Genomic DNA, 26,744 nt, shown 5'->3' with positions numbered 1-26,744 from the left:
CTGTAGATCAGGCATCAGGTGATCCCACTAGGAAGGGCTTTGTGTTCTGAGATGTGCCACAGCCATTTCTTAAACAGATTATAGCACAGTAGCAAACACTTCTACATGTTTGGTGCTTTTCTTATGTATAATTATGTAAACTATAAAAAAAAAAATCCCTGGGATTTGTGGAAAAGTGCAGACGCAAAACCCCAGATGGTTGTTGAATAATAAAAGCCAGCCCTGCCTGTGAAGACTGGCCCTCCTCTTATCCTAGCCGGAGTGGATTCCTATCGTCGCAGGCCTGGCCAGGATAGTGACTTTTCTCTGAACAGTGGCTTTGACGAAAGGGCCACTCGTGGTGCTAAGGTCTCAGCCGGTCTCGGCCCCGCCCCTGCCGGGCAGAGCCGGCAACAAGCGTCTCCCTGAGCCCCGCCCCCAACAGCACAGCCTGCATCTCCCATGAGCTTTTTCGGCTGTCACTCTTCAAAAGGGAAGTGGCGCCTGCGCTGAGCAGTTAAAGCACGAATCACAGTGGGCAGCCGCTGCTGTCTGGAGGCGGGAGGCGGGACTTCCGCTCCCTCCAGTGTACGTCAGGCAGGAGGCGGAAGCGTAGCGGGGGCGGGAAGGTTGTAGGGCTGCATGTTGGGCTCTGTTTGCAGGTGTTTAAGTGGTCGCCCCCCTTTGAGAGAGCGATCTGGACGCGTGGAGGGTCCTGGACGCTTTCGTGTCCCGGGTAAGTAGGACCACCTGATGGCGCCGGGGGATGGAAGTGTGTGGCGCCAGCGCGGATCTGCTGCCGCGTTCTTTGTTGCCACAGGGTAGCGGGTTCCCCACCTTCTTCACTCTCCCTCCTCTGGGTGGTGTCGGCCGCAGCCCCCCCCAGCCCGCCCTCCACGCCCTCCTGCAAGGGCCCTTTGAGTCGCGGGTGCCGCCTTGTCACATCCCCGGTTAACGTTCCCCTTCACTAGATGGCCCTCTTTCTTCCCGACCCAACCTGCTTGCCTCGCCCTGTGCTTCTGCCGAGGAAGCGCCTAACGATATTTTGTTCAAAACCGCAGTCCGTTTGCTAGCCCTTGTAGTTTTCCGGGGTTCCCCTAAAGGCATCCTTCATCACGTCGAAAGAATCAGCTCCTCTCTGCTTCCGGAGCACTGGTTACGCCTTTTAAAGAGCGCGTTTGTTAAACTTATTCGTATGGTTGCTTGAATGAGAGTATATTTTCCCATAGGATTGTATGTTCCTTGAAGGCTGGCGTAGGGTCCTGCTCATTTACGATCTCCCCAAGGCCTAATACAAAAACCACCAAGTTTGGAAACTAACAGCCCAAAGTATTCTTACTAGCTTTGTGACCTTGGGCACGGATCTCCCTATCTATAAAATGCTGATAAGTAAAATAATTTCAAGCATCTTAGTGTATGGTGCAGACTATATACTTGGTAAATTCTAGGCTTGTTTTCCTTTTTAGCTTTTAGTATACACAGTAGTTGCTGGATATATTTTAAGTGAATCCAAAAGCACCATAGCGGAATGATTTTTTTTCTTTCTAGCACTCATATTGATGCTGTCAATCGGTTGATATATGTGGTAGTATTTGGTAAATACAACGTAATGGTGTATATTAAAGAGAGTAATGCTAAATGTTGGTATCAACATCTTCAAGAATAAAGACTTAACGTTCTAATTAAATACTTGAGGACTTTGCAGAGTTTAAATTTGTGATTTAAGTCTGTGTGCTTTTTCAGATGTATGTTTCTGTTGAAACGAAGACACTGCAAATGTTTCATTGTAGGAAAGCTAGCTGTTCCTGACAACTTTTAGTTTGTTATTAAAGTATGGTGCATTTTATATGTTTGTACACGTATTTTTTTTTTTTTTTTTTACAGGAGATTGGAAATTGCTGACCAGTTGCCACTGAACATAGTTGAAGCAAAATAGGAAGATATGGCAGCAAACTCATCAGGACAAGGTAACGCATGCTGGAACTTGTTATTAATGGGAACTTTTCCCCATAATAGTGAACATGTTTTAATAGAAAAGTTAGTATACAGCAGTTAACTGTAGTCAGAATAAAAAATGAATAGCAAAGTAAAAACCCTGTATTTGAAGTAAGTCCAAGATTGTATCAGATATATAACATTCTTAATAGCTATTAATTCTATGTTTGTTTGTTTTTTTCAAATGTTTGTTTATTTTTGAGAGTGAAAGAGCAGGGGAGGGGCAGAGAGAGAGGAAGAGAGAGAGTCCCAAGCAGACTCCACATTGCCAGCACAGAACCCGCTTGATCTCACAAACTGTGAGATCATGACCCAAGCCAAAATCAAGAGCTGGATGCTTAACCAACTGAGCCACCCAGGCGCCCCTATTAATCCTGTATTTTAACCTGTGTTAAGATTATTCACAGTGTAAACCTGTGTTCTCTTTTACTTGCAATCAAAACCACTTTAAGTTTATTTATTTATTATAAGAGAGCGAGCAGGGAAAGGGGAGAGAGAGAGGAAGAGGGAGAGAATCCCAAGCAGGCTCTGTACTGTCAGTACAGAGCCCAATGGGAGGCTTGAACCCACGAACCTCAAGATCATGACCTGAGCACCTAAGCCAACATCAGGAGTTGGACACTCAACTGACTAAGCCACCCCAGGCACCCCTCAGAACCACTTTTTTTTTTTTTGAAAGAGAGGGCACAAGTGAGCAAGGGGCAGAGAGGGAGGGAGGAAGGGAGAGGAAGAGAATCCCACAAGAGGGGGAGAGAGAGAGAAAGAGAAGCCGGGCTCACCTTAAGTGGGGCTTGAGCTCATCCGATGTGGGACTTGAACTCATGAACCATGAGATCATGACCTGAGCCAAAGTCAGATGTTTAACGACTGAGCCACCCAGGCATCCACATGTCAGAACCACATTCATTCATTCATTCATTCATTCATTTATTTAAATGTTTATTTATTTGAGAGAGAGAGAACCCACACAAGTGGGGGAGGGGCAGAGAGGGAGAGACAGAATCCCAAGCAGGCTCTGCGATGTCAGCACAGAGCCTGACATGGGACTCCATCCCATGAACTGTGAGATCATGACCTGAGCCGAAATCAAGAGTCGGATGCTTAACCAACTGAGCCAGTCATGCGTCCCCAGAACCACTTTTAAGACGTTATATTATCACCAGGCAATATCCATGCCTTTATCTTCATTTGTTCTAGAAACTTTCATATACATCTCTGTTTAGAAGCTCTCTAAAGCAAATCAAGTCAGACACATCCTAGAGAAGGAGTTTTTATTTAAAAATAAATTTTGGGTGGCCCAGTCAGTTGAACATTGGACTCTTGATTTCAACTCACAGTTGATCTCAGTCATGGGCTAGAGCCGTGAGTCAGGCTCCAAGCTGAGAATGGAGCCTGGTTGGGATTCTCCCTCTACCCACCCTGCTCACGTGCGTGTGTGCTCTCTCTCTCAAAATAAATAAATAAACTTAAAAAAAATAATAAAATAAAAATAAGTCTTAGGGGTGCATGGGTGGCTTGGTTGTTTGAGCGTCCAGCTCTTGATTTCAGCTCAGGTAATGATTCCAGGGTCGTGGGATCGAGCTCCACATCAGGCTCTGTGCTGAGCCTAGAGCCTACTTGAGATTCTCTCTTTCTCTGTCACTGCTCTTTTCCCCTGCTCACACTCACTCTCTCTCTGAAAAAAAAAGTTTTACAAAGTAAAATTTAATCTCTAGAAAGTATTAAATCCCACTTCGTAAGTTGTTTCCTGTTCCACAACTTGAAAGCAAACCTCTATTTCCTTTCCCTATCAACTCTGAACTTTTTTTGACCCATATGTTTTTATCCTCTCTGTTCTGATTTTTTTAACCTTAGTTTTGTCTTAAACTTCATATAAATGGAATCACAGTATGTGTACTTATTTGTGTCCAGCTTCTTTCACTCACTGTCATGCCATGTATCAATCGTTCATTACGTTTATTCTGGAGTAGTTTTCTACTCTGTATTTACCACCATTTTTTTATTCATTCTCCTGTTCAGGGGTTTTGGGGTTGTCTCAGTTTTGGGCATTGTGAATACAGTTGCTTTGAAAATACTCGTTTATATGTCTTTTTGTAGATATTTGGATTAATAGATACAAGTGGAGCAACTGAGTATATTGTTAATTTTATAAAAAACTGCCAAACCTTTTCCCAAACTGCTTGTACCATTTTACATTCCCTCTGGCAATGTATGAGAAATCTGGGTGCTCTACATACACCGTTATAGGTCTCTTTAATTTTAGTCATTTTAGAGGACAGGAAGTGACATCTCATTATAGTATTAACTTGCACTTTGCTGATGACAAATGTTGAGCTCTTTTTTGTACTTCCTGGCCATTGTAAATCCTTTTATGTGATTTGTTTGAGTGTTTAGTTCATTTTTTAAAAATTGGGTTATTTTTATTATGAAGTGTTTTGTTTTTTTAAGAGTCTGGATATAAGCCCTTTGTTACCACTAATTACATCATCTGGATCATCTTGGAGTTGGTTTCTGTTGACTGTATTTTTTTTTTTTTTTTTGAGTGTGGGTCATGTTTTCCTTTTTCTTGCTATACTTAGTGATTTGTTATTGGATACTGGATATTATGACTAATACATTGTAGAGACTCTGGATTCTTTTTGTATTCCTCTGAAATGTGATTTCTAGCAGATGCAAGCCTTCAACTCAACTCAGACCCCAAACTCTTGTCTCCTTGTGTTGGGCAGTAGCTGAAATCTCTGCTCAGTCTTGTAAGCTTCCAGCTGCTACTTTATTGCTAAATCTCCTGGGGTTTCCCCCATACATGTGTAGTTTTAGCAAGAAGCAAACACTTTGGGTGGATTTTACAGGCTTTACTCCCTGTGCCTTTCCCTCTTGGGTTTCTCCCCTTATTTTCTGGCTACTCTGCCAGCCCTGAACTCTGTCCTCTGATACCTCAAAAGCCAGTAAGGTGAGGCGATCCAAACTGTGAATTGAACAAAAAGTCACACATTCCCAAATCTCCCTAATTGTAGTTTCTGCCTGATTTGGGTTCATTTCTACTGCCTTCACATAATGATTTTTTAATGCTTTGTCCAGAATTTAAACTTCTACAGTGGCAGGGTTGGTCTAACCAAACTACTCTGCCAGTACTGGAAGTTGGAAGTCTGCTGTCTTATTATATGTAAACTTTTTTTAGTATATTAGTTGCATTTAGGGCAAACTAAAGGTTGCCTGAGTTTTATAGAAGTGTAATGTTGTGAAAAGCTAGCCATGGTGACAGTTGTAACTAGCTAAGAACTGTTCTGTTCTCTCAAATAACCATGTGTGATTTGTGTGCTCTGTGAATTAATCACAGGTCAACGTTCCCTTCTGGTCTTTGATCTCTTCTTTTCATCAAGTTATCAGATTAAAAGTAATTTAATTTGAACCAAAATAAAATCAAAGATCTGTCTATTTTTGAAAGGAAATATGCTGCTAAAAAAAATCACACAGTCCAGTCCAGATGAAAATAAATTTTAAGTTATCTGTTCTAATACCACAAATAATCGAGATTTACAGTTTACTGGTTATTTTTTTTCCACATTTGCAATAAAACACAATAATTTTTAGGGTTGTTCTTGATTTATCCATAATCATCTTCTGTGAAACATCCCCTAATCTAAATAGAAGCGAATTTAGATTAGCCTTTTGGCTTTTGTTGTCCATGATTTTGTTGGTGTCCTGGGCTGCTATTAGGCACCAGCAGAGGGAGTCCATATCATGCACCATAGATTCCAAGTGAATTTTTAAATTCTTACCTATTTGGATGTATTGCATTTTACTTTCTATATTAAATTATTTCTGTACTGTTTACGTGTATAGGAACTACTCAATACAGAGATTGAATGCCAAGTGCCATAATTATCTTATAATGATAACTGAGAGAACCATGACTGAAAAAGAAATCCTGATCTGTACACTGCAATTTGTTAATGTCTCTAGTATAGAAGACAGAATCCCATTGTGTTCACTGAGCCCTCTAGCAGATCTAGCAGTCTGTCATACTGTGGTAGCAGTCAAGACTGCTAATTTCATAAGCTCTTGGCAAACCATCACTGAAGTCTCCTATTCTTAGCATCTGTCGTAGTATGGAACATTTGGTTCGTTCTTAATAACTACTTGATGGATGAGTAACATTTTGAGAATTTTAACATGTAGAGGCAGATTGTCAAACTGCTATTTGGCCAAGGTACTATGTAAAGAATCTTTCATTATTGGTAAATATCAAGGTCCTATGTACGTGTGGATTGGTCCGACCAATTGGACCGACCTGATTTCAGACACAGAGAAACCTAGTGAAATAGTAAGAAATGTGAATTATTTTCCCTGACTCTTTTATAGTTATCTCAAAATGTTTATAGTAATAATTATAAGCCCTGCAGATCAGGTGGTGGGAACTACTGATTTGGGACCATACTAGATGTTCTTAGCTGTGATTTCAGGGTGCTATGTAAGAGTGGGGTGGCATAACTCTTGGGAGGTGTCTTGCTTGACCTCAGGCCCAGATATTATCTTACCCCAAACCATCTATAGCCCAGAAGAAAAGCAAACATACCCTTAAGCCTTGTACTAAGGTATACTACATCTTAATTAAGAGTTTGTCTCACTGAAGGATAAAAATCATATTTAAATTCTTGCATTTGTATATTTTAAAATGGAGAGTGTGGATGCAAAAATGCAATTTGCAGTTGGGGTTTTTTTTTTTTTTTAGATTCATTTATTTTGAGAGATTGTGGGCACATGCACGAAAGCAGGAGAGGGACACAGAGAGAGGGAGAGAGAATCCCAAGGGACACAGAGAGAGAGGGAGAGAGAATCCTAAGCAGGCCCTGTGCTGTCAGCATAGAACCCAACACAGGGCTTAATCTCACGACCCTGGGATCATGACCTGAGCTGAAATCAAGAGTTGGATGCTCAACCAACTGAACCACCTAGGCGCCCCTGCAGTAGGTTGTTTATTTTTAAAGATTATTATTATTTTTTAATTGTTTTTTTGTTTATATATTATTTTTGAGAGAGAGGGAGAGCAGGGAAAGGGCAGAGAGAGGGAGACAGAGGATCTGAAGTGGGTTCTGTGCTGACCACTGAGAGCCCAGTGCAGGGCTCCAACTCAGGAATAGTGACATCATGACCTGAGCGAAAGTCGGACGCTGAACCAAGCCACTCAGGCGCCCCTACAGTAGGTTTTTTTTTAAGCTAGATTTCTTTTTGTGTCACTTATTTTTTTATTAAAAATTTTTTTTCTTTAAATGTTTATTTATTTTTGAGACAAAGACAGGATGCGAGTGGGTTAGGGGCAGAGAGAGAGGGAGACACAGAATCCAAAGCAGGCTCCAGGCTCTGAGCTGTCAGCACAGAGCCTGACTGGGGCTCGAACCCATGAGCTGTGAAATCATGACCTGAGCCAAAGTCGGACGCTCAACCGACTGAGCCACCCAGGCGCCCCATTTTTGTGTCATTTTTAACTGCAAAGCAGAGTACAGTATTTTTCTGATGTGCTAGGATTGATCTGTAGGCCCCAGGTTCAAATAGGAATGAAACTGAGTTGAGGCAGAATTTGCTGTAAAGTAGCTTCATAGAGTATGTATAGTTAGGAGAGAGCTTGAGATCCATTCAGTCTGGCCTGGAAGCCCTGTCCTGTGAGTTAACCTAGAAAGCTGCATGCTAATCAGCTTTACTCTTTGTAATAACAACTATTCACTGAAAGTGGATTGGCAGAATGGGGCTGATGAGAATCTAGTGATGTTAACTAATAGAGAATGCTAGATAGTAATAGCTAGTATTTATTAAGCAGTTACCACATGGCAGGCTGTATGCTATATTTCCTATATTTCATAAAACCACCCTTTGAAGTTGTTACCATTGTCCCCATTTGTCCTGCAAAGTGAGATGATTTTCCCAATATTAAATAGTAACTGGTAGTGCTTAGATGAGAAATCAAATTGATTCTGTGCCCACGTCCCATGTTTTCCCATACTGCACTTTAGCTGAGGGATTAGAACATTCTAATTATAGCATCTAAGAAAAAAATGGGAGTTCTAGAATAGGGGCAGAGACTTCTTAATCTTTGTATCTCTTCTGCATCTATTATGAGGCAGAAAATCCTTGTACTGAATGAAAAAAGGCCCTGTGAGTTTAAGAGGAAAAAAAAAAAAAATGAGTGATGAGGAAAGGTCCGTTCAAGCAGATCACTCATCATCTTATTTAGCCAGTGCTGAAGATGGGAAACCTCAAATAGGTAGAAAAAGTGGCAGTCGCTTACAGGGAGTAAGTCCATGAAGTCTGAGAGAGAACTTGAACACAGGGAGATCATCTGAGCAGACAGTAGTGTTTATTCCTTTGATAGGTATTTTCAGTAAAGTCCAAAAGGTGGCTAAGAGTTTTAGATCTCACCGGATATAAGAAGTGTTTGCCATTCACTAGATACCTAGAAGCTAATTATTGGTAATAATCAACTCATGTTGACTTAATGTGATATGCTTTTATTCTGCTAAGACTTAGACATCAAGCAGTCTCCCCTGGATGAGGTTTGAGCTGTAACCACGGAGTACATGACATATATCATTAGGCAGAATGGTCCCTCCCCCACCAAAGATGCCCACATCATAATCCCCAGAACCTGTGACTGTGTTACCTTATGTGGCAAAAAGAACTTTGCCATGTGATTAAGGTTAATAAGGGCCTTGAGATGGGAAGATAATCCTGGATTATCCAGGTGCACCCATTTTAATCACAAGTCCTTAAAAGGAGCAAATTTTTTCCTGGCTGTGGTCAGAGAAATGACAATAGAAGAAGGGTCGGAGAGATGCAACGTTGCTGGATTTGAAGGCAGAGAAAGGGTACCAGGATCCAAGGAACTCAGGAAGCTTCTAGATGCTGGAAAAGGCAAGGAAACAGATTCTCCACCAGAGACTCCAGAAAGGAATGCAGCCCTGATTGTAGCCCAGTAAGACCACTGAACTATAGAACTGTAAGATAATAGCTTCATGTTGTTTTAAGCCACTGAGTCTGTAGTAATTTGCTACAGCAGCAATAGAAAAATAGAAATAATTCACCATGTCAGAAATCTAGGAACCATCCATGACGCCTTCCTCATTCCTTACTTTATATTTACTCTATCAGTGTCCTGTTGATTCACCTTCCTAAATAGCTCTTGGATCTGTTCCTATCTTTCCACTTCTCTGGCCTGTCATTTCTCGCTTGTTCTACTGTAATAGTCTCCTGTTTTCTCTTGTGTAGCCTAATCTCAGCATTGCAGCTACAGTGCTCTTTTCATAGGGAGAAGTATCATTTTTCCCCCACCCCTAATGAACTTATTTATTTATCCTTTAGATTTCAGTTCAGGCATTACTTTCTCTGGAAGCCTTCACTGGTGCACTTGCTCCCAGTCTAGGTCAAGTTTACTCAACATTAATTCCCATGGTAATGGTTGTTATAAGTGTTTATAGAATTTTCTTTCTTTATTTCAGACTACTCATCTTAGATTCTAAGTATACATTCATTTCTGTAATTATTTGATCATTTCTATCCTCACTGGACTCTGACAGCCATGAGAGCTAGAATCATGCCAAGTTCTGGCTTATCATTGTATCCTTAGAACTTTATCTAGTGCCTGTGTATAAAGCATACACAATAAATATATGTTGATTCAATAAATGACTTAAAACATGTTAAATAGTGCCACAGTGACTTTCCTTTAATACAAAACAGGTATCTTAAGTATGATACGTTGATTTAAAGTATAGCTGTGAAGGGGCACCTGGGTGGCTCAGTCAAGCGTCTGACTCTTGATTTCGGCTCAGGTCATGATCTCATGGTTCGTGAGATTGAGCCCCACGTTGGGCTCCGTGCTGTCAGCACAGAGCCTGCTTAGGATTCTTTCTCTTCCTCTCTCTCTGCCCCTCCCCCTGCTCACATTTTCTCTCTCTCTCTTTCCCTCAAGATAAAAAAAAAAAAAAGTATAGTTGTGAAGAATATCTAGCTTGTAGGATAACCACCTCAAAGGATTTGAATAACATTTTAAAATATCTTTTAAAAAGTGTTATGAAAGCAGTTTATCAACTGTAATTGGAAAGTGGATGATTCATAACCCTACTGAACAAAGAAAATAATTTTCATTCTTTAGCTTTAGAGTTTTGTTTTTTTTTTTTCAGTAGAAAGAATTCCAGTTAGTGCTTGTTTACATGTGATAGAGCTATTCATGTAAAGTGAATATCAGCTGTTAGGTTTTATTTTTTATTTTTAAAATATTTATTTGTTTTCGGGAGAGCTCAAGCAGGGCAGGGGCAGAGAGAGGGGACAGAGGATCCAAAGCAAGTTCTGCATTGACAGGCCGACAGCAGCAAGCCTGACGTGTGGGGCTTGAACTCACGAATTATGACATCATGACCTGAGCTGAAGTCAGACGCTCAACCGACTGAGCCACCCAGGTGCCCAAGCTGTTAGGTTTTAATTTTTTTTTTTTTTTCAACGTTTTTTATTTATTTTGGGACAGAGAGAGACAGAGCATGAACGGGGGAGGGGCAGAGAGAGAGGGAGACACAGAATCGGAAACAGGCTCCAGGCTCCGAGCCATCAGCCCAGAGCCGGACGCGGGGCTCGAACTCACGGACCGCGAGATCGTGACCTGGCTGAAGTCGGACGCTTAACCGACTGCGCCACCCAGGCGCCCCTGTTAGGTTTTAAATGTAATTGACGTGAGGCTAGTTCCTCAAGAGTGTTTTTAGTGACCAAAAAATGTGTAGGAGTTAAATGTTTCTATGAATGAATGTGGAGATGAGAATATATATATGGTTGTGGATGGAGGTAGGGTTAAAGTTCTAAAAGTAGAAGTATTTTAGAGACTGCTGCTTTATTCTAAGATAATTGTTAGGGAACAGGTTAATTATAAAGGAATATTAAGTACTGCACGTGAGATGTATCTTTAACACCCTTACGCTTCTAAGAATATAAAAGTTGGATGTAACTTTATGAAATGTGTAAAAGAATGTAGCAATGTTAAATTATGGCACGAGATAGGTGTGTGTTTTTTAAAAAAAAAACTCATGTAGTGAGTATAGTAAAACAGTTAAATGTTATATTGGTGTCCTAGAGTTTGTTTGTATAAACCCTAAAGGTGGGAGACTCTCACTACATAACATTATACTTTATTTATTTATTTAAACGTTTATTCATTTTTTGAGAGAGAGGCAGAGAGAGAGAGAGCATGAGCAGGGAGGGAGCAGAGGGAGAGGGAGACACAGAATCCGAAGCAGGCTCCAGGCTCTGAGCTGTCAGCACAGAGCCTGATGCGGGGCTCAAACTCACAAACTGCGAGATCATGACCCGAGTGGAAGTCAGATGCTTCACAGACTGAACCACCTAGGCGCCCCCCCCCCCTTTTTTTGAACGTTTATTCATTTTTTGAGAGAGAGCATGAACATCATTCAATACAACCAGATAAACTACCTAGTTTGTGCCTTGAGTTTCAAATTTGCAATAAGTTATTATTACTCCCTAAGTGCTATCTGTTGACTTTTATATACTCTTATAATGTAAATGTTTTGTGCAAAACAGACATGTAAAATAATACTATATATTATTTTTTAAAAATCAAGAAGGAAGCATAGGTTTCAGGGGCATTAGACAAGATTAGAATATAAAAGGCTGAAAGATCTGACCATACCCTTTCCCTATAAAGTTTAGCCTTTGTGGCTCTCAGCTGCCTGTAGTTACACATTAAGATCTAGAATATTATGCAAGAGATCATTTTGTTTGGTTAGGCTGGAAAAGGAGTTGATTGGGGAAGTTCCTTTAGTGACGTTTAGGACATAAAATTAGTTGGATTAAGTGATTGGTTAGATGTGGGTAGGAAGAGAGGAATTTAAAACTTGAGCTTCTGGGTGGGAGCATGGGGGCACAAGTGAGATACAGAGATAAGCATTATCCCCTCTTTACAGGGAGGAAAGGCTAGGAGCTAGCCCAGGCCAGTGACCCCTTGTTTAAATATTTTAATGAATTCTTTGGAGTCTGAGGGGATTTTTTGCATGGAGAAAAATACTCATCACTGCTCATAATTTAATTGACGGTGTATTAAACCTACTCATCTAATAAACTAAGTCCTAAAATAACATTTTTTAAACCTGTAGAATTGATTATAAGCTTATTTAGTTAAATTCTCTTTAATAGTTTAAATTAGAATTATAATTAATATGACTGTGTAACACATCCCTAATTATTGCAAAACTTAGTACACTTAAATCGATTTTAAAATATTAACCCATGATTAATTAATTTACTCATTCTGTACTTGTTTTTTGTATCTTACTGGGGCTATAATAATTTTCTCAGATTCTTACCTCTGTACTTTCCCAGGATCCTAGTAATTTTTCTATACTTTCCTAGGGTTACAGTAATCTTACCACTACCAAAAACAAAACAAAATTTCAGACAAGTCAGGAGTTAGTGTTTTTGAGAAGTTTGATTCTCAGCCAAAACACAAGATTTGGTAATGCTTTTAAAGATTAAAAGCTTAAAAGCTGTGGTGGTGTGCACTGGGTCCCTTCTATAATTAAACTTTACCTGTTAAGTTAGTTAATGGGATTTTTGCAAGCTCATGCCGATCCATAGATTTTTGGTTTCTTACAACCTGGAGTTAGTCCCTGAATGAAATACTTCTGTGTTCTGTTTTCATTATGAATTGCCCTTTTCTGGTAGCTTTACTGCCAGGATTTCATGCGTTTCATCTCCGAAGAGGTCCGGGATTATTAGGTCTATACAGTTAGTTTTCTTTAGGATATTTCACTAATTCATCCAGTTAGAACTCAGAGTTTCTACTTGGTCATTGTGTGACATGGGTGCTCATTGCCACTGGGTCCCCTTTTAAATGGTGTATATGGGTGAGGACCTGCACTGAATCTACCTCTCCTGTTCTTAGTACCTAACCTGCTTTTTCTGGAACTGTTTGACTTAGCCCCTGTTCCCTGTGCCTGCCCTGCCTCTCTGTATCTTAACAAAAAAGTATTCAGCTATATTTTATAAACAGGCACATTTAATAGGAGAAACAAACCCCTAAATATTAACACTGACCTAATTATTAGCTATAATTATTATAACTAATTATTAATTATAATAACTGTTATTTTCACCCTTCTTTACAACTATATTTTTATGTATTTTAACTTTCCCTTTTGTATCTTTCTATGAAGTCATGGCTTATCATAGATTGAATTTGTTCTATTTAGCTATAATTATTATTCTCTTTTTAATGTTCCAATTGTGACAGCCTGGCTAACCTTAAGTTGGCTTCCTTGTCTTCAGCACTACCCTGGACATTGTTTAAAAAACTTCTTCCTTCCTGACCACTAGATGTTCCAGGCCCTTCTTGATTTTTTTTTCTTGCCCTAAGACATGCACCTAGAACTCTGGTTCCTTTTCCTGGAGGAAACACATTTAAAAATAGTTTACGTTGGGGCGCCTAGGCGGCTCAGTCGGTTAAGCATCTGACTTTGGCTCAGGTCATTATCTCATGGTTGATGGGTTCGAGCCCCGCGTCAGGCTCTGTACTGACAGCTCAAAGCCGGGAGCCTGCTTCTGATTCTGTGTTTCCCTCTCTCTCTGTCCTTCCATCGCTCATGCTCTGTCTCTCTGTCTCAAAAATAAATAAACATTTAAAATTTTAAATAAATAAATAAAAATAATTTATGTGCATTTATATACAAAGAGCATTGAAAAACTCGGTTGTGCTTGTATTTATCTGAACGTTATTTATCAAATTATCTTCATGTAGTCTTTTTAATGTTTTGTACATACAGTTTCTGTGTACATACAATTACTTTACTGATAGTGACCCTAAAACATTTTTTTGTGAACAAACTAATCTTGAGGGAAATTGATATTTCTGTAAACAGCAGATCAGTACTTTCCAGTGTGGTTATTTATTTTGCTCATCACATAATTTAGACACTGTCAGATTTTTAAATTTGCTTTTCAGGACTTTATTTTATTTTTATTTTTATTTTTTTAAGTAATCTGTACACCTAATGTGGGGCTCAAACTCACAAACCTGAGATCGAGTTGCAGGCCCCACCGACTGAGCCAGCCAGGTGCCCCAGTTTTCAGGACTTTTTTTTTTTTTTTTTTTTTTTTTTTAATTTTTTTTTTTCAACGTTTATTTATTTTTGGGACAGAGAGAGACAGAGCATGAACGGGGGAGGGGCAGAGAGAGAGGGAGACACAGAATTGGAAACAGGCTCCAGGCTCTGAGCCATCAGCCCAGAGCCTGACGCGGGGCTCGAACTCGCGGACCGCGAGATCGTGACCTGGCTGAAGTCGGACGCTTAACCGACTGCGCCACCCAGGCGCCCCAGGACTTTTCTATTTATAGTATCTCTAAATTCCTACAAAAATGGAACCACAGAATTATCTTCTAAGAATGCATTAGCCTCTTTTGAGAAGTGGAGAAAAGTCTCGTCCTATAGGTGGAAATATACCTAGTGGTGTAACTTGCTTTACATGTATGTAACTTCGTGTATACAGATGGAAGAGTGCTCCTTTCCCTTGGAAGGTGTTCTTCAGTTTACAGAGACCTCACTTTGAGGTTTGTTTGCCTGTCTTTTATCTTTCCATTTGTTTTCTTCTGAATTAGGGATCAGAAACTCAAATGCCCACAGGGCGTATAAACAAGTTGAATAAGGACTGCAATAAGTTAGAGAGTGCCCATTAAAGGTGAGGACTGTTCATTCTAGTTAATTTTTACCACGGGGTATCCAGATCCCTTGTTGCTAGTTCTTAACATGTTTCTAGAGAAGCAAGAAGTCTGAGAATTTTGTTTACATTATCTCAATGTTTACATGTTGGCATTTAATTCAGATTTTAAAAACCTAGTTGGATACTGCTCCTGGGCCAGCACTTTGCCCCCTCTGCTCTAGATCTTTTGTAATTTAAAAATCAAAAGCCTAATGTTACGTACTTGCTAACAGACACATCTTTCTGCCCCCCCCCCCATTAGGCTCCATTTCTTTCCCAGAATTGCTGTGTGGGCAGTCACCGTTTTTTGACTTGTTCCTTGAAAGATTGTGCGTCATTTCTGAATGAAAGCAGTTGAGAAAAAGAAATATTGTTTAGGTCTGAGCATGTCTGTTGCTGTTTTCCTCCTGAAAACCTTGGTGATTACAGTTCTTTAAAACTAAGTCTTTCGAATCCTCAGTCAGTATTAGGCTTTACATGTATCCGTGGGCCGTGCTGGTAAATTCGCTGGGAAGTAGGCAGTGGGAAGAGAGTAACCATCTAGGGAAACTACTTACTAGTGAGTTTGTTATCTTGTTAGAGAATAGAATTTGCTTTCTGGGTTTCTAGATGGCCTGGGTTTATAAAAATATCTCTAAAATGTTTTTTTATTTCTCTCTCCCCTCCACCCACTGTCTTTCTTAGGTTTTCAAAACAAGAACAGAGTTGCGATCTTGGCAGAACTGGACAAAGAGAAAAGAAAATTACTCATGCAGAACCAATCTTCAACAAATCATCCCGGAGCTAGGTATTGACGAATAATATGGGTTTTATATTCAGTGATATAAAAAATATTTTGGACAAAATACCTCAAGTTGATTGGCAGTGGTTTATTTCTCTAATATTGGAATTTACATGTTATATTTTGTTTCCTAGTTAGATTTGAAAAAATTAGACAAGTAGATTTTGTTGGATTTTAAATATTTTAATTCTAACTAGAATATTCAATGTTCCCTACAGCCTGCTTTTTAAAAAAGAAAAGGATTTGTGTGGTTTTTGTTTGTTACTGAAATTATTGTCAGCATCCCACTCTTTAAGCGTTCTGTAAAGCAGGTAAAATTTAGGTATCTTGATGATCTTTGTGTTCAGTTTCTGCCTTCTTACATCTCTTCCTTCAGATTATCCCATTTAACCGCCACCCTAGCCTTCCTCTCTCTTTCAGCCAGACCTCTTAAAAGTGCTGTTTATCCTCATCTTAACTGACTCCCTTTTACTCCTTAGTGCACTCCACTTGGTCTTGAGGCCCCCTCTCCCTGCTTCCCAAGAATAGGTGCTCCCCTAAGTCACTTGCACCCTCATTGTAGATAAATCCAATAGGTCAGAGTCCTTTTCTTACGAGACATGTTAACATTATTTGACACCACTGATCACTCCCTCCTTCTGCAAATACTCTTTTTCCTTGGCTTCCATTCACTCAGTGTCACACTGTCTTGATTTCTCTTGCAGACATTTCTCCACTGCCTGTCTCGTGAATGTCAGTGCTCCAAGTCACTTGCACCCTCATTGTAGATAAATCCAATAGGTCAGAGTCCTTTTCTTACGAGACATGTTAACATTATTTGACACCACTGATCACTCCCTCCTTCTGCAAATACTCTTTTTCCTTGGCTTCCATTCACTCAGTGTCACACTGTCTTGATTTCTCTTGCAGACATTTCTCCACTGCCTGTCTCGTGAATGTCAGTGCTCCTCAGAGTTCAGTTCTAGATCCAGTTTCCCAGTCTTCTTACATCTTTTCCATTGGACAGCTGCATCCACTTTCACAGCCTGTTATTTATGTGCTGATAACTTTTATCTAGTTTTCTCTCCCAAGTCCCAAACCGCCTCCTGGATACCTCCACTCTGATGTCGTTGAGGCATTTCAAACTTAGTATGTCCCGAGCTTAACTCCTCTTACCTTCGTGCCTCTAACTAACTACTTAATATTCTTGGGTTTCTTGTCTCGATGGATGGTACAGATCTACATAAGTGTGACCTTCATTTATTATTATTATCCTTTCATTTCTATCTCCAAGCATTTACCATTCTTTTATGTTTATACTTTGAAATGTGTTTCAAATCTATTCTTCTTCATTGCTACTGGTCCTGGCCACTCTCATTTCTTGCCTCAATTACTACAGCTGCTTCCTCACTGAGTTTCCTGTCATCTTAAGTCTTCCTGAATACATTTACCAGTTGTGTCAGTTAGGATGCTTTAATCTAAAAGTAACTGAAAACCAAGAAAATGGGCACGTACATTAGGATGTACGTTAACCAAGAGTATGAAGAGCAGGGGTGTCCAGAGTGGCGTCATGCGGTGGCCCGACAGTGTCAGCAGTGCTCTGGCTTCCCTCTGTGCCTTTCTCTGTGGGTCACCGGCTCCCTAATGGTCAAAATACGACTGCAGTAGCCTCAGCCTCACCTCTACACTGAGCCACCTATAGAGGCCAAAGCCAGAAGGTTCCTCCCCTGTGTTCCTTTTGCAAGAGCATGGAAAATGTTCTCAGAAGGCTTCTGGCAGACTACCCATCAAGTCTAGTTGCCCAGAATTGTGTATCTTTCTCTTGCCTAAGCCAGAAACCAGCAAGGGGAATGGCACTGTCTTAACACCCACCAGAGTTCACCCCCTGAGAGATGAGCCTGGCCGGCCCTGAAGCATGGAAACACTGATAATAGAACTAAGTTTGTGTTCCATTGTCAAGGAAATAGGAAGACCAGCAGTTGTTGAGGTGACCAGCACTGTCTGCCATAGTGGTGGTCCTTCAGAGCCATCGTATGGTACTGATGATCATGTCACTTCTCTGCTTCTAATACTCTTGGGGGTCTCCCTTTACTGTTAGGATATGGTCTACATTTCTTAATGTATTTCACAAGGCTTTTCATATCCTGGCACCTGCCTTCCTCCCCAGCATCATTTTTTGCTAACCCACTTCACCCCTTTTCAATCCTGACCTTCAGTCCTATTGAACTCTTAATTCCTTCAGACACATCAAGGTCTTTTGCCCTGGGCTTTTTTACACTTGCTGTACCTTCTGCTTGAAACATTCAGTTCTTCTGTTTTCATCATAAATGTAACTTTATGATAGACTGGAGTAACCTCAGATCTGTTTGAAAGTAAGGGACCATAAATCATCCCCAAAAAATCATCAAAAAAAAAAAAAAAAGAGTAATTCAAAGCCCCAGTAAATAACATAGGCTTTCTTCATATAAATTAACGTCGACAGTGGGAGAAGGAAAAAAAGACTTACTCTGGAAGCCTTTTTTATCCCTATAAAGAATATATAAATGAAAAATGTGATTCAGAAGTAAGGAAGTCTCTACTTTCAACAGCCAAATAACTAAAATTCCCATTTTAGCATTGCACTCTCGAGACCCTCTCTTAATAAGGACTTCCGGGATCATGCCGAGCAGCAGCATATTGCAGCCCAACAAAAGGCAGCTTTGCAGGTGAGCCAAGTGTAACTGACATTCTTGTCTCATTGGAGATTTCCTGGATCTTGGAATCCAGCGCAATTCCCATTTTGTATTTCAGTGGAACGATATCAATAAAAGCGTTGTGCACATCATTGCAATGGTTTTTTGATGTTCAGTCATGCTCAAAGGATTTGAAGGACCAATACAGCAGTAATGAAAGTATCTTTTATGGTTTTGACACCGCCATGATTGATTCTGTGCCGTACCTGGCAAGGGATTGCTTGTGTACAAAAGAGTTTAGGATATTTGGATGGACAGAATGATGTTAAAAGCTAAACTGCCTAGTTTAATGGTATGTACATACTTTTTTCGAATTTGTCATGCCGTTACATCCCTTAATAGTCTTACTGGTTCTTTGTTGTTTGGATTCTTTTTTTAATGGTCAGTATATGTTTAAAGATTCACGCTGACCATAGGAATGTGATAATCCATCAGTTTTTAAAATTTTGCTCTTCATAGTAATAATAAACAGTTTTAGTATTACAGTGATCTTGGATAGTTTAACATTCTCAGAGACCTTGAACAAGCCATCATTACCTATGCTTTTAAACCTTGGAATTTCAGAATTGGAAGAGACATAAAAGATCATCTCACTTCAGGCAACCTAAAAACAGTCTTCCTTTCTCTAGCGATAGAGGGAGGTCACTGGTGGTTTTCTGTTACTTACATTACAACATTCTCAACAAAATGTTGGTGTCTTAATCACCAGTAATCGGCTCCCTTCCCAACTGCTGCCCTTCTTTCTCAAGTTCCTGCTTTGTTGATTAAGAGGAGATCTCTGGGATCTTCGTTGCTAGTTTTTCCTGCTCCAAGGAACAAAGTAATTCATGTCTTTGACTCATTATTGACTTTAGAGAATCACAGAGGAGAGAGTGGGTCTGATAAATGAGTGCCTGGTGCAGCTTGTTAATATGAATTTTTTATTACTGTCCATCTCCCGTGTATTTAAACAAAATTAGCAGCAGCAGAACTGATTTTTAAAATAAATTTTGTCTCAAGGATAAGTAATTTTAATGCCTTGGTTGAAAAACTGTGACTTTTAATAGCTTAATTGTTTTTTGTTTTTTTTTTTAACTCTTCCTCCCAGCACGCACATGCACATTCATCTGGATACTTCATAACTCAAGACTCCGCATTTGGGAATCTTATTCTTCCTGTCTTACCTCGCCTTGACCCAGAGTGAAGAAAATATTTGTAGCAAAGGCAACTATATCAGATGCCAAAGCTACTATCATTTAGTGCTATACAAACTGTGACTTACAGAATTTTGGTGAACTTTTATACTTTTTGCTTCTTTGAAAGAAAGGTATGTGTAAGTCGAAGCAGAAGAGGAGGGTCACCAGGAGGATGCGAGCTTTGGGAAGTGTACTCGCTGAGGAACTGATGATGCTACTTGTCACTGTTTTGTCACACAGAACAGTTCGGTTTTAGCTCCAAATCAGACTCTGGATTGGATGGTCCCATACATTCACCCCCCGCCCCCAACTAGGTGGCCTGAATATATCATTGTCCACAATAGACTTTCATGAACCATTTATATATAGTACTTAACTTCAAAAAAATGAGGGTGCTTTTAAAAATGTGAACCAATGGACTTAAATAAGTTACATTTATATTTGCTGTTTATAGAATTGCTATCAGTGTATCTTTTGTGTTTATAGTCAACATGTCGTCCTGAAATCTTTAACTCATAACTGTCTCTCCTGTTTTCATTTTCAAAGAAAATCTAAGATACAATTAAGTTACCAACAAATCTTAAACATCTTTTATAAACCTATGCCACTATAAATTATGTGACTAAATGCTATTAAAAACAGTGATAAGAGGGGTGCCTGGGTGGTTCAGTCTGGTTGAGCCTCTGATTTTGGCTCAGGTCATGATCTCATGTGAGTTCGAGCCCCGAGTCTGGCTCTGTGCTGACAGCTCAGAGCCTGGAGCCTGTTTCAGATTCTGTGTCTCCCTCTCTCTGACCCTCCCCCGTTCATGCTCTGTCTCTCTCTGTCTCAAAAATAAATAAACGTTAAAAAAAAATTAAAAGAAAAACAAAAAAACAGTGCTAAGAAACGTGGTTTTAAAATTTGTGCATGCTCTTATTATTTAGTGTTACTACATGTATGGTGTCCCTGAGTTTTATCGTCCATTTTTGTTCTAATTAAAAATGTATGCAAGTCAAGCCCCTTTTTAATTTAAGGAGTTAGGTTAAGCAAGTTTCTCAATATGACACATCTTCAACAGAATCTGGGGTGCCTGTTTAAATAGGCAGTGCCTCCTACCTTACTCCAGTCCTACAGAATTAGAATCTCTAATTCAGAACAAAGTCTGAAAACTATTGGTAGGGGAATTCAATTTTCACCACACACACACACACACACACACACACATATATATGTATATGTGTATATATATATGTATATGTGTATATATATATGTATATATATGTGTGTGTATGTATATATAAAGTCATAGATTTCTATGTTCATGAAACTTAGAGGTCATTTAGCTAAAATCTACATTTTTTTCTTACCTTTAATAGGATTGAAATTATATTTTATACTATATCACAGATACAGTATTTTATAGCTACTTATAATTGACCTCATATTAGCCTTGAGTCCCCATCATTTCTGGTGGTAGGAACTGAAACTTAAAATTCCAGTTTAGGTCAATATTTAATCGAAGTTCATCTCCCTTTTCAAAGGGTTTCTTTCCCTCCTTCCCTAGATATTTGCAACAACCGCTTAGCTCTATGTTAACCCAAACTAAAGCAAGGGTTGACAATTCTAGACTTGGCTGTGCCATTTAGATTCTTGAGAATTTGAACTGATTTTCTGCATTTGGGTGAGGTGGCAGCTGTTCCACTGTAATGGTCATTATTACAGCAAAGGTGCCCTTACTCCCTGCTGCTGAGGAGCTCCCAGGGACCCCTGGCCCCTGTCCTGCCTCAGGCCCATCCAGCTCTTCCTTGGGACTTCTACAGTGGCCCTCATTTTCTTGAATTGTTTTGACAGTTTCTGTTCTGTGCAACCCACGACTGATTGGCATGGTTCTAAATTTATTGATGCTAAGAAGATAAAACATTTGGATTGTATACTTTTTATATTGTTGAAGCCTCTACCTAATGTGTGGCTTATATAACCTAGGTAAAGAGATCTTTTTTACAGTGGTATCTTTTCTAGTCTCTTAGCCTTTTACTTATTTGTTTTTTATTTTTGAGAGAGAGAGAGAGAGAGAGAGAGAGAGAGATCGTGAGTGGGGGAGGGGCAGAGAGAGGAGGGTACAGAGGGTCTAAAGCAGGCTCAGTGCTGACAGCAGTGAGCCCGATGAGGGGCTTGAACCCACGAACCGGGAGCTTCAGCCCACAAACCGTGAGATCATGACCTGAGCCAAAGTCAGATGCTTAACCAACTAAGCCACCCAGGTGCCCCAGTCTTAGCCTTTTAAATAGATGTTGCTAAATCCTGCAGTCCTGGCTAGTAAGCACTTCCTTGCACCCCTCTCCTGGGAGTCACTTACAAATTCAGTTCCATTCCGTATGTATTTGTTAATACACACCCTGTAAAACATTGTAGTATGGTGGGGGGAACAGGAGGCTTGCTCTGAAAGAAGTCATAGTGGAGAGGAGCCTGTTGTGGCATAGCAGAAATGATAAGGAAGCCAGAGGGCAGTGTACCATAGAAGAGGCATTCAGAACACAAAGCATTCTAGACAGGCCTGGAAGTATTGGTCCGATTTTACCTGGAAGGGCAGGAAGAGCTGCTTCAGGCAAAGGTCAGGATTTCATAATCAGAAGTAGGAAGTAAGACCGTTGGGAGGGCTGCGGAGGATAATGGGAAGGGCAGGGGGCCAGTCAGAAGCCCTAGATGAGGCCCATACCCCCGAGTATGGGTGAATTGTGGTAACTCATTCAGCCTCTCTTGGCATGTCACTCTGTCTCACCTGTAAAATAGGAACAGCACCCACTCTGCCTACTTCATAAATTGTCTAGACCAGTATTTTTCCGAGTGCAGGCCTCAACCTGTTACTAAATTGAGAAGCCAACTTAATGGCTTTAATGGGGTGTGACCAGCATTTTTTTTCTTTTTTTGAAAAAAATAGCATGAGAGTGCATGGCATGTGGTAATAGGAGATTTTGTTTCACGAGTCTTCTATTTCCATGTGTGTGTGTGTTTTGCTTGTTTTGTTTGTTGTACTAGTATGTAAGATCTCTGAGGTGAGGATTTGTTTCCTTCCCTCCCCTCCTCTTTGTTCACTACTGTATTCTGTTTAGTTTTTGGCATATAGTAGGTGGCCAGTACCTGCTTATTGAGGGAATGAATGGATATATATGACCTGGGTCGTGATGGAGAAGGTATTTGTTTTGTTTTTTTTTCACTGTGAGTCACCCCAAGAAAAAGTCTTGAAAGCCACTGCTCAAAAATACAGATAATAGTGCTTTGTATGATTCTGTAATAAAAACTAAAATGACTCACTGATTTCAAACAGATTTTGTTTCCTCTGAACAATCTATAAAACGTCTCATTAAGTGGTCTCAGTTCTTTGTTTCGCTTTGGCAGTAGAAACTCAGCCTTTCTAGGAGTTTAAGGCCCACGGAGGCAAGGGTCTTTGCAAACATGTTTACACTGAGAATAAAAGGTCAACCTAGGGCTCATCAGGTCATCGGTGCCGGTCAGCCCCACCACCAGCATCCAGCAGCCAGCACGAGTCCCGTTTCAGCATCAGCTCAGCCAGTGTTTACTGAATGCTGTTCTTCTTTACCTCTACGCACAGGGGACACGGGGTTTTTTGTTTTTTGTTTTTTTTTAATGAGCAATGAGAATGAACATAGGAGGAAGTGGAGAACTTCACTACCCTCAAGAACCTGACAGTCTAGAGTGGGTGAGACAAACACGGTAATAGATAACTTTCTGGTTGCACCTTATTAGTGAGGAGAGGATAAGCCTGGATGGGCCAGTGAAGCCTATGTCAGGATAAGCATCTGAGGGGCGGGCTTCTGTTTGGCTCCATCGGTGGAACATGTGACTCTGGATCTTGAAATTGTGAGTTGAAGTCCCATGTTGGGTGTAGAGATTACTTAAATAAATATATCTTTAAAACAACCAAACAAACAAAAAAAAAGAATAAGCATTTGAACTTGACTTTTGAAAGAAGAGCGTCTCAGCCAGGGAAGATAGAGCAACAGTGAAAGCAAAGGAAAAGCCTGCACAGAGGCAGAACAGGCGGAGGGGCCATTGTGAAGCACCAAAAGTCCAATTTGGCTGGACTTGTATGGATAGATGTGGATACATTTGTATCCTGCAGTAATTAGAAATGAGGCCAAAGGCGCTAAGGTGCTCCATCCTTCGAGGAAGCTAAGGCCGTGTTGGGGTGAGGCCCTCGCTTCATCCAGCGACTAGCACTGTGACAGCAGCACTCGCCAGCACTGGGGCCTCCATCTCAGCGCACCTGCATCATCTACTGGGCCCTCATCCTGCACAACGGAGAGGTGACAGTCACTGAGGATGAGATCAATGCCCTCATTAAAGCAGCAGGCGTAAATGCTGAAGCTTTCTGGCTGGGCTTACTTGCAAAGGCCCTGGCCGACGTCTACATCGGCAGCCTCATCTACAATGTAGGGGCTGGTGGACCTGCCCCAGTAGCGGGTGCCGCACCAGCAGGAGGTCCTGCTCCCTTCACCACTGCTGCCCCAGCTGAGGAGAAGGAAATGGAGCAGAGAAGGATTAGGGGAGTCTAAATATTTTTAAATTATTTATTCATTTAAGTTATCTCTATACCCAAGGTGGGCCTTGTACTCACAATCCTGAGATCAAGAGTCACATGCTCCTCCAACTGAGCCAGCCAGGTGCCCCAAAAACCTGAACTCAAAAAAAAAAGAAAAGAAAAAAAGAAAAGGCCAAAGACAGGCTGGACAGACACATCCTCTGGAGAGTCTTGAATTCCAGGGTGAGGCAAATACCTCTAGTCTGTGGAACATTTTTGAGCATAGGCAGGTGTGGAGATGAACCGGTTAGGTCCTTCTCAGCCAGCTCATGGCAAAGGGGCCCTTGTGATAAACACCAGAAGAATATTACTCTTAATTTCTACTGAGATTTCAGACTGGTGTCTTCTGTTGACAACCACATCTTAACGCCAGCTCTCTCTTCCATTTAGTTCTTGGACCCTCCTCCCAAATTTCTCTTTGCTCACCTTCCATTATCTACCATTCTCTCACCAATTCCTAGATCTCCACTTCTAAGAATGTCCTTTTGTTAGTGTTTTTTTAACATTTATTTATTTTTGAGAGACAGAGTGGGAGGGGCAGAGAGAGAGAGAGACAATTCGAAGCAGGTTCCAGGCTCCATGCTGTCGGCGCAGAGCCCGATGCGGGGCTTGAACCCATGAGCCATGAGATCATGACCTGAGCCGAAGTTGGACACTTAACCAACTGAGCCACCCAGGTGCCCCTCTAAGAACCTCTTAAGAAAGAAAAAGCGAGGGCACCTGGATGGCTCAGTTCGTTAAGTGTCTGACTCTTGATTTCAGCTTGGGTCATGACCTCATGGTTCCTGAGATCAAGCGCTGTGTCGGGCTCTGTGCCTACAGCATGGAGCCTGCTTGGCATTCTCTCCCTCTCTGCCACCCACCTCAAAATAAATAAACTTTAAAAAAAGAAAGAAAAAGCAAGGCAGCCTCACACCATATTCACTTAATCTTCACAGCAGCTCAGCGAGGTAATGAAGTGGATATTCTTAGTAATCGCAGCATTAATCCTTCCTTTCCCCCTTGCCAACAATACCCAAGTTTTTATTGGGTATGCCCCTTCTCTACAACAGCCAGTATGCCTCAGGGAAAGCTGACTGCCCCAAGCAGCAGGAGTGGGCCTTCCCCACACACTCAAGCCAATCCGGGCAATTCCTTTTTGCCACATCCAGTGTATAGCACACTGCATTTCACAGACCACAGGAATTGGTTCAGCATTGGACATGTTACCCAAACGAGACTCCAGAAGAGATTTGCTGGGCTTATGGGAAAGACATGTTCTCTCACCTTTGAGAATGCTACCAAAAGGCAGTCATTCTATATGTGTAAAAGGAAATATATGTGTGTGTGTGTTTAATTATATATATTATATATTATATATAATATATATATAATTAATATATATAATTAATATAGTGACTGTGAGATGGAACCAGCCTTAGAATGAAGCCACTCTCATAAAAGGGGCAGCAGAGAAATATAATGAAACTGGGTCCTTGACAACATCATCGGGTTGCTAAGTCAAACAATCCCTAAAAATGCTACCCTTCCTCTAGAATTTCCAGTTGTGGGAGGTAATCCTTATTTTCGTTTAAGCCAATTTAAAGTAGGTCTTCTGTCACTTGCCACCTACACACACTAGGCCGAGGTGCACTGACTTGCTGGCTAACCTCTTAGCCACAAAGCGAGGCAGTGGGGAAGCAGAACTCAAACCCACATCTGTCCTCAGGCCCACACAGTGCTGCCGCTGCTGCTTGCTAGTCTTCATCGTCACCAGAGTCAGTTGTCTATGCGTTCCCTCCCTGCCCTCCCTCTCACCATGTAGCTCAGAACGTTCAATACAGCAGCCAAGGGGATAGTTGTAAAATGTAAATGTGGCACACGAAAAGTGGCATCACTAATCATTAGGAAAATGCAAATCAAAACCCACAATGAGACCACACCACACCCATTAGGGTGGCTACCATTAAAAACAAAAGCAAGTGTTGGTCAGGATGCGGAGAAATTGGAACGCATGGACACTCATGGCGGGAATATACGATGGCGTAGCTGTTGTGGATAACAGTATGGTGGTTCTTCAAAAAATAAAATACAGAATTACCATTTGATCTAGCAGTTCCTCCTCTGGGCATATACCCAAAAGAACTGGAAGCAGGGACACAAACATATTTGTAAACAGCAGCATTATTCACAATAGCCAAAAGGTGGAAACTACTCAAATGTCCATCGATGGGTAAATGGATAAACAAAATGTGGTATTTCCATACAATGGAATATTATTTAGCCTTTAAAAAGAGTGAAATTTCAAAATGGATTAAGGACCTGAATGTGAGACAGGAAACCATCAAAACCCTAGAGGAGAAAGCAGGAAAAGACCTCTCTGACCTCAGCCGTAGCAATCTCTTACTCGACACATCGCCAAAGGCAAGGGAATTAAAAGCTAAAATGAATTACTGGGACCTTATGAAGATAAAAAGCTTCTGCACAGCAAAAGGAAACAACCAACAAAACTAAAAGGCAACCAACGGAATGGGAAAAGATATTTGCAAATGACATATCAGACAAAGGGCTAGTATCCAAAATCTATAAAGAGCTTACCAAACTCCACACCTGAAAAACAAATAATCCAGTGAAGAAATGGGCAGAAAACGTGAATAGACACTTCTCTAAAGAAGACATCCGGATGGCCAACAGGCACATGAAAAGATGCTCAACGTTGCTCCTCATTAGGGAAATACAAATCAAAACCACACTCAGATATCACCTCATGCCAGTCAGAGTGGTTAAAATGAACA

At 40.8% G+C, this 26,744-nt stretch overlaps 1 protein-coding gene across 1 annotated transcript; it reads left to right on the top strand.

The window, feature by feature from the left end:
* The first annotated feature begins 594 nt into the window (after nucleotides 1–594).
* INIP (INTS3 and NABP interacting protein) lies at nucleotides 595–19,904 on the top strand. The gene is made up of 5 exons (XM_047068053.1): nucleotides 595–715; nucleotides 1,864–1,946; nucleotides 15,406–15,508; nucleotides 18,096–18,186; nucleotides 19,301–19,904. Exons 2-5 carry the CDS (start codon nucleotides 1,922–1,924, stop codon nucleotides 19,394–19,396), a joined length of 315 nt encoding a protein of 104 aa, XP_046924009.1. The 5' UTR covers nucleotides 595–715; nucleotides 1,864–1,921; the 3' UTR covers nucleotides 19,397–19,904.
* Nucleotides 19,905–26,744: the final 6,840 nt, after the last annotated feature.

The sequence above is a fragment of the Lynx rufus genome, unplaced genomic scaffold (genome assembly GCF_022079265.1).
Source record: "Lynx rufus isolate CCGP_SWC_20201006 ecotype Redwood Valley unplaced genomic scaffold, mLynRuf1.p SCAF_10, whole genome shotgun sequence".
In the NCBI taxonomy this organism is placed as follows: Eukaryota; Metazoa; Chordata; class Mammalia; order Carnivora; family Felidae; genus Lynx; species Lynx rufus.
The sequence above is the reverse complement of the archived record's forward strand: the minus strand, read 5'-3'. Positions and strand labels throughout refer to the sequence as shown.

What these genes read in the sequence shown, in the direction of transcription:
- INIP (XM_047068053.1), top strand. Translation starts at nt 1,922, where the DNA reads ATGGCAGCAAACTCATCAGGACAAG. An exon ending in AGCAAACTCATCAGGACAAG is followed by an intron (nt 1,947 to 15,405) that starts GTAACGCATGCT and finishes TGTCTTTCTTAG; the next exon opens with GTTTTCAAAACAAGAACAGA. An exon ending in AACAAAAGGCAGCTTTGCAG is followed by an intron (nt 18,187 to 19,300) that starts GTGAGCCAAGTG and finishes TCTTCCTCCCAG; the next exon opens with CACGCACATGCACATTCATC.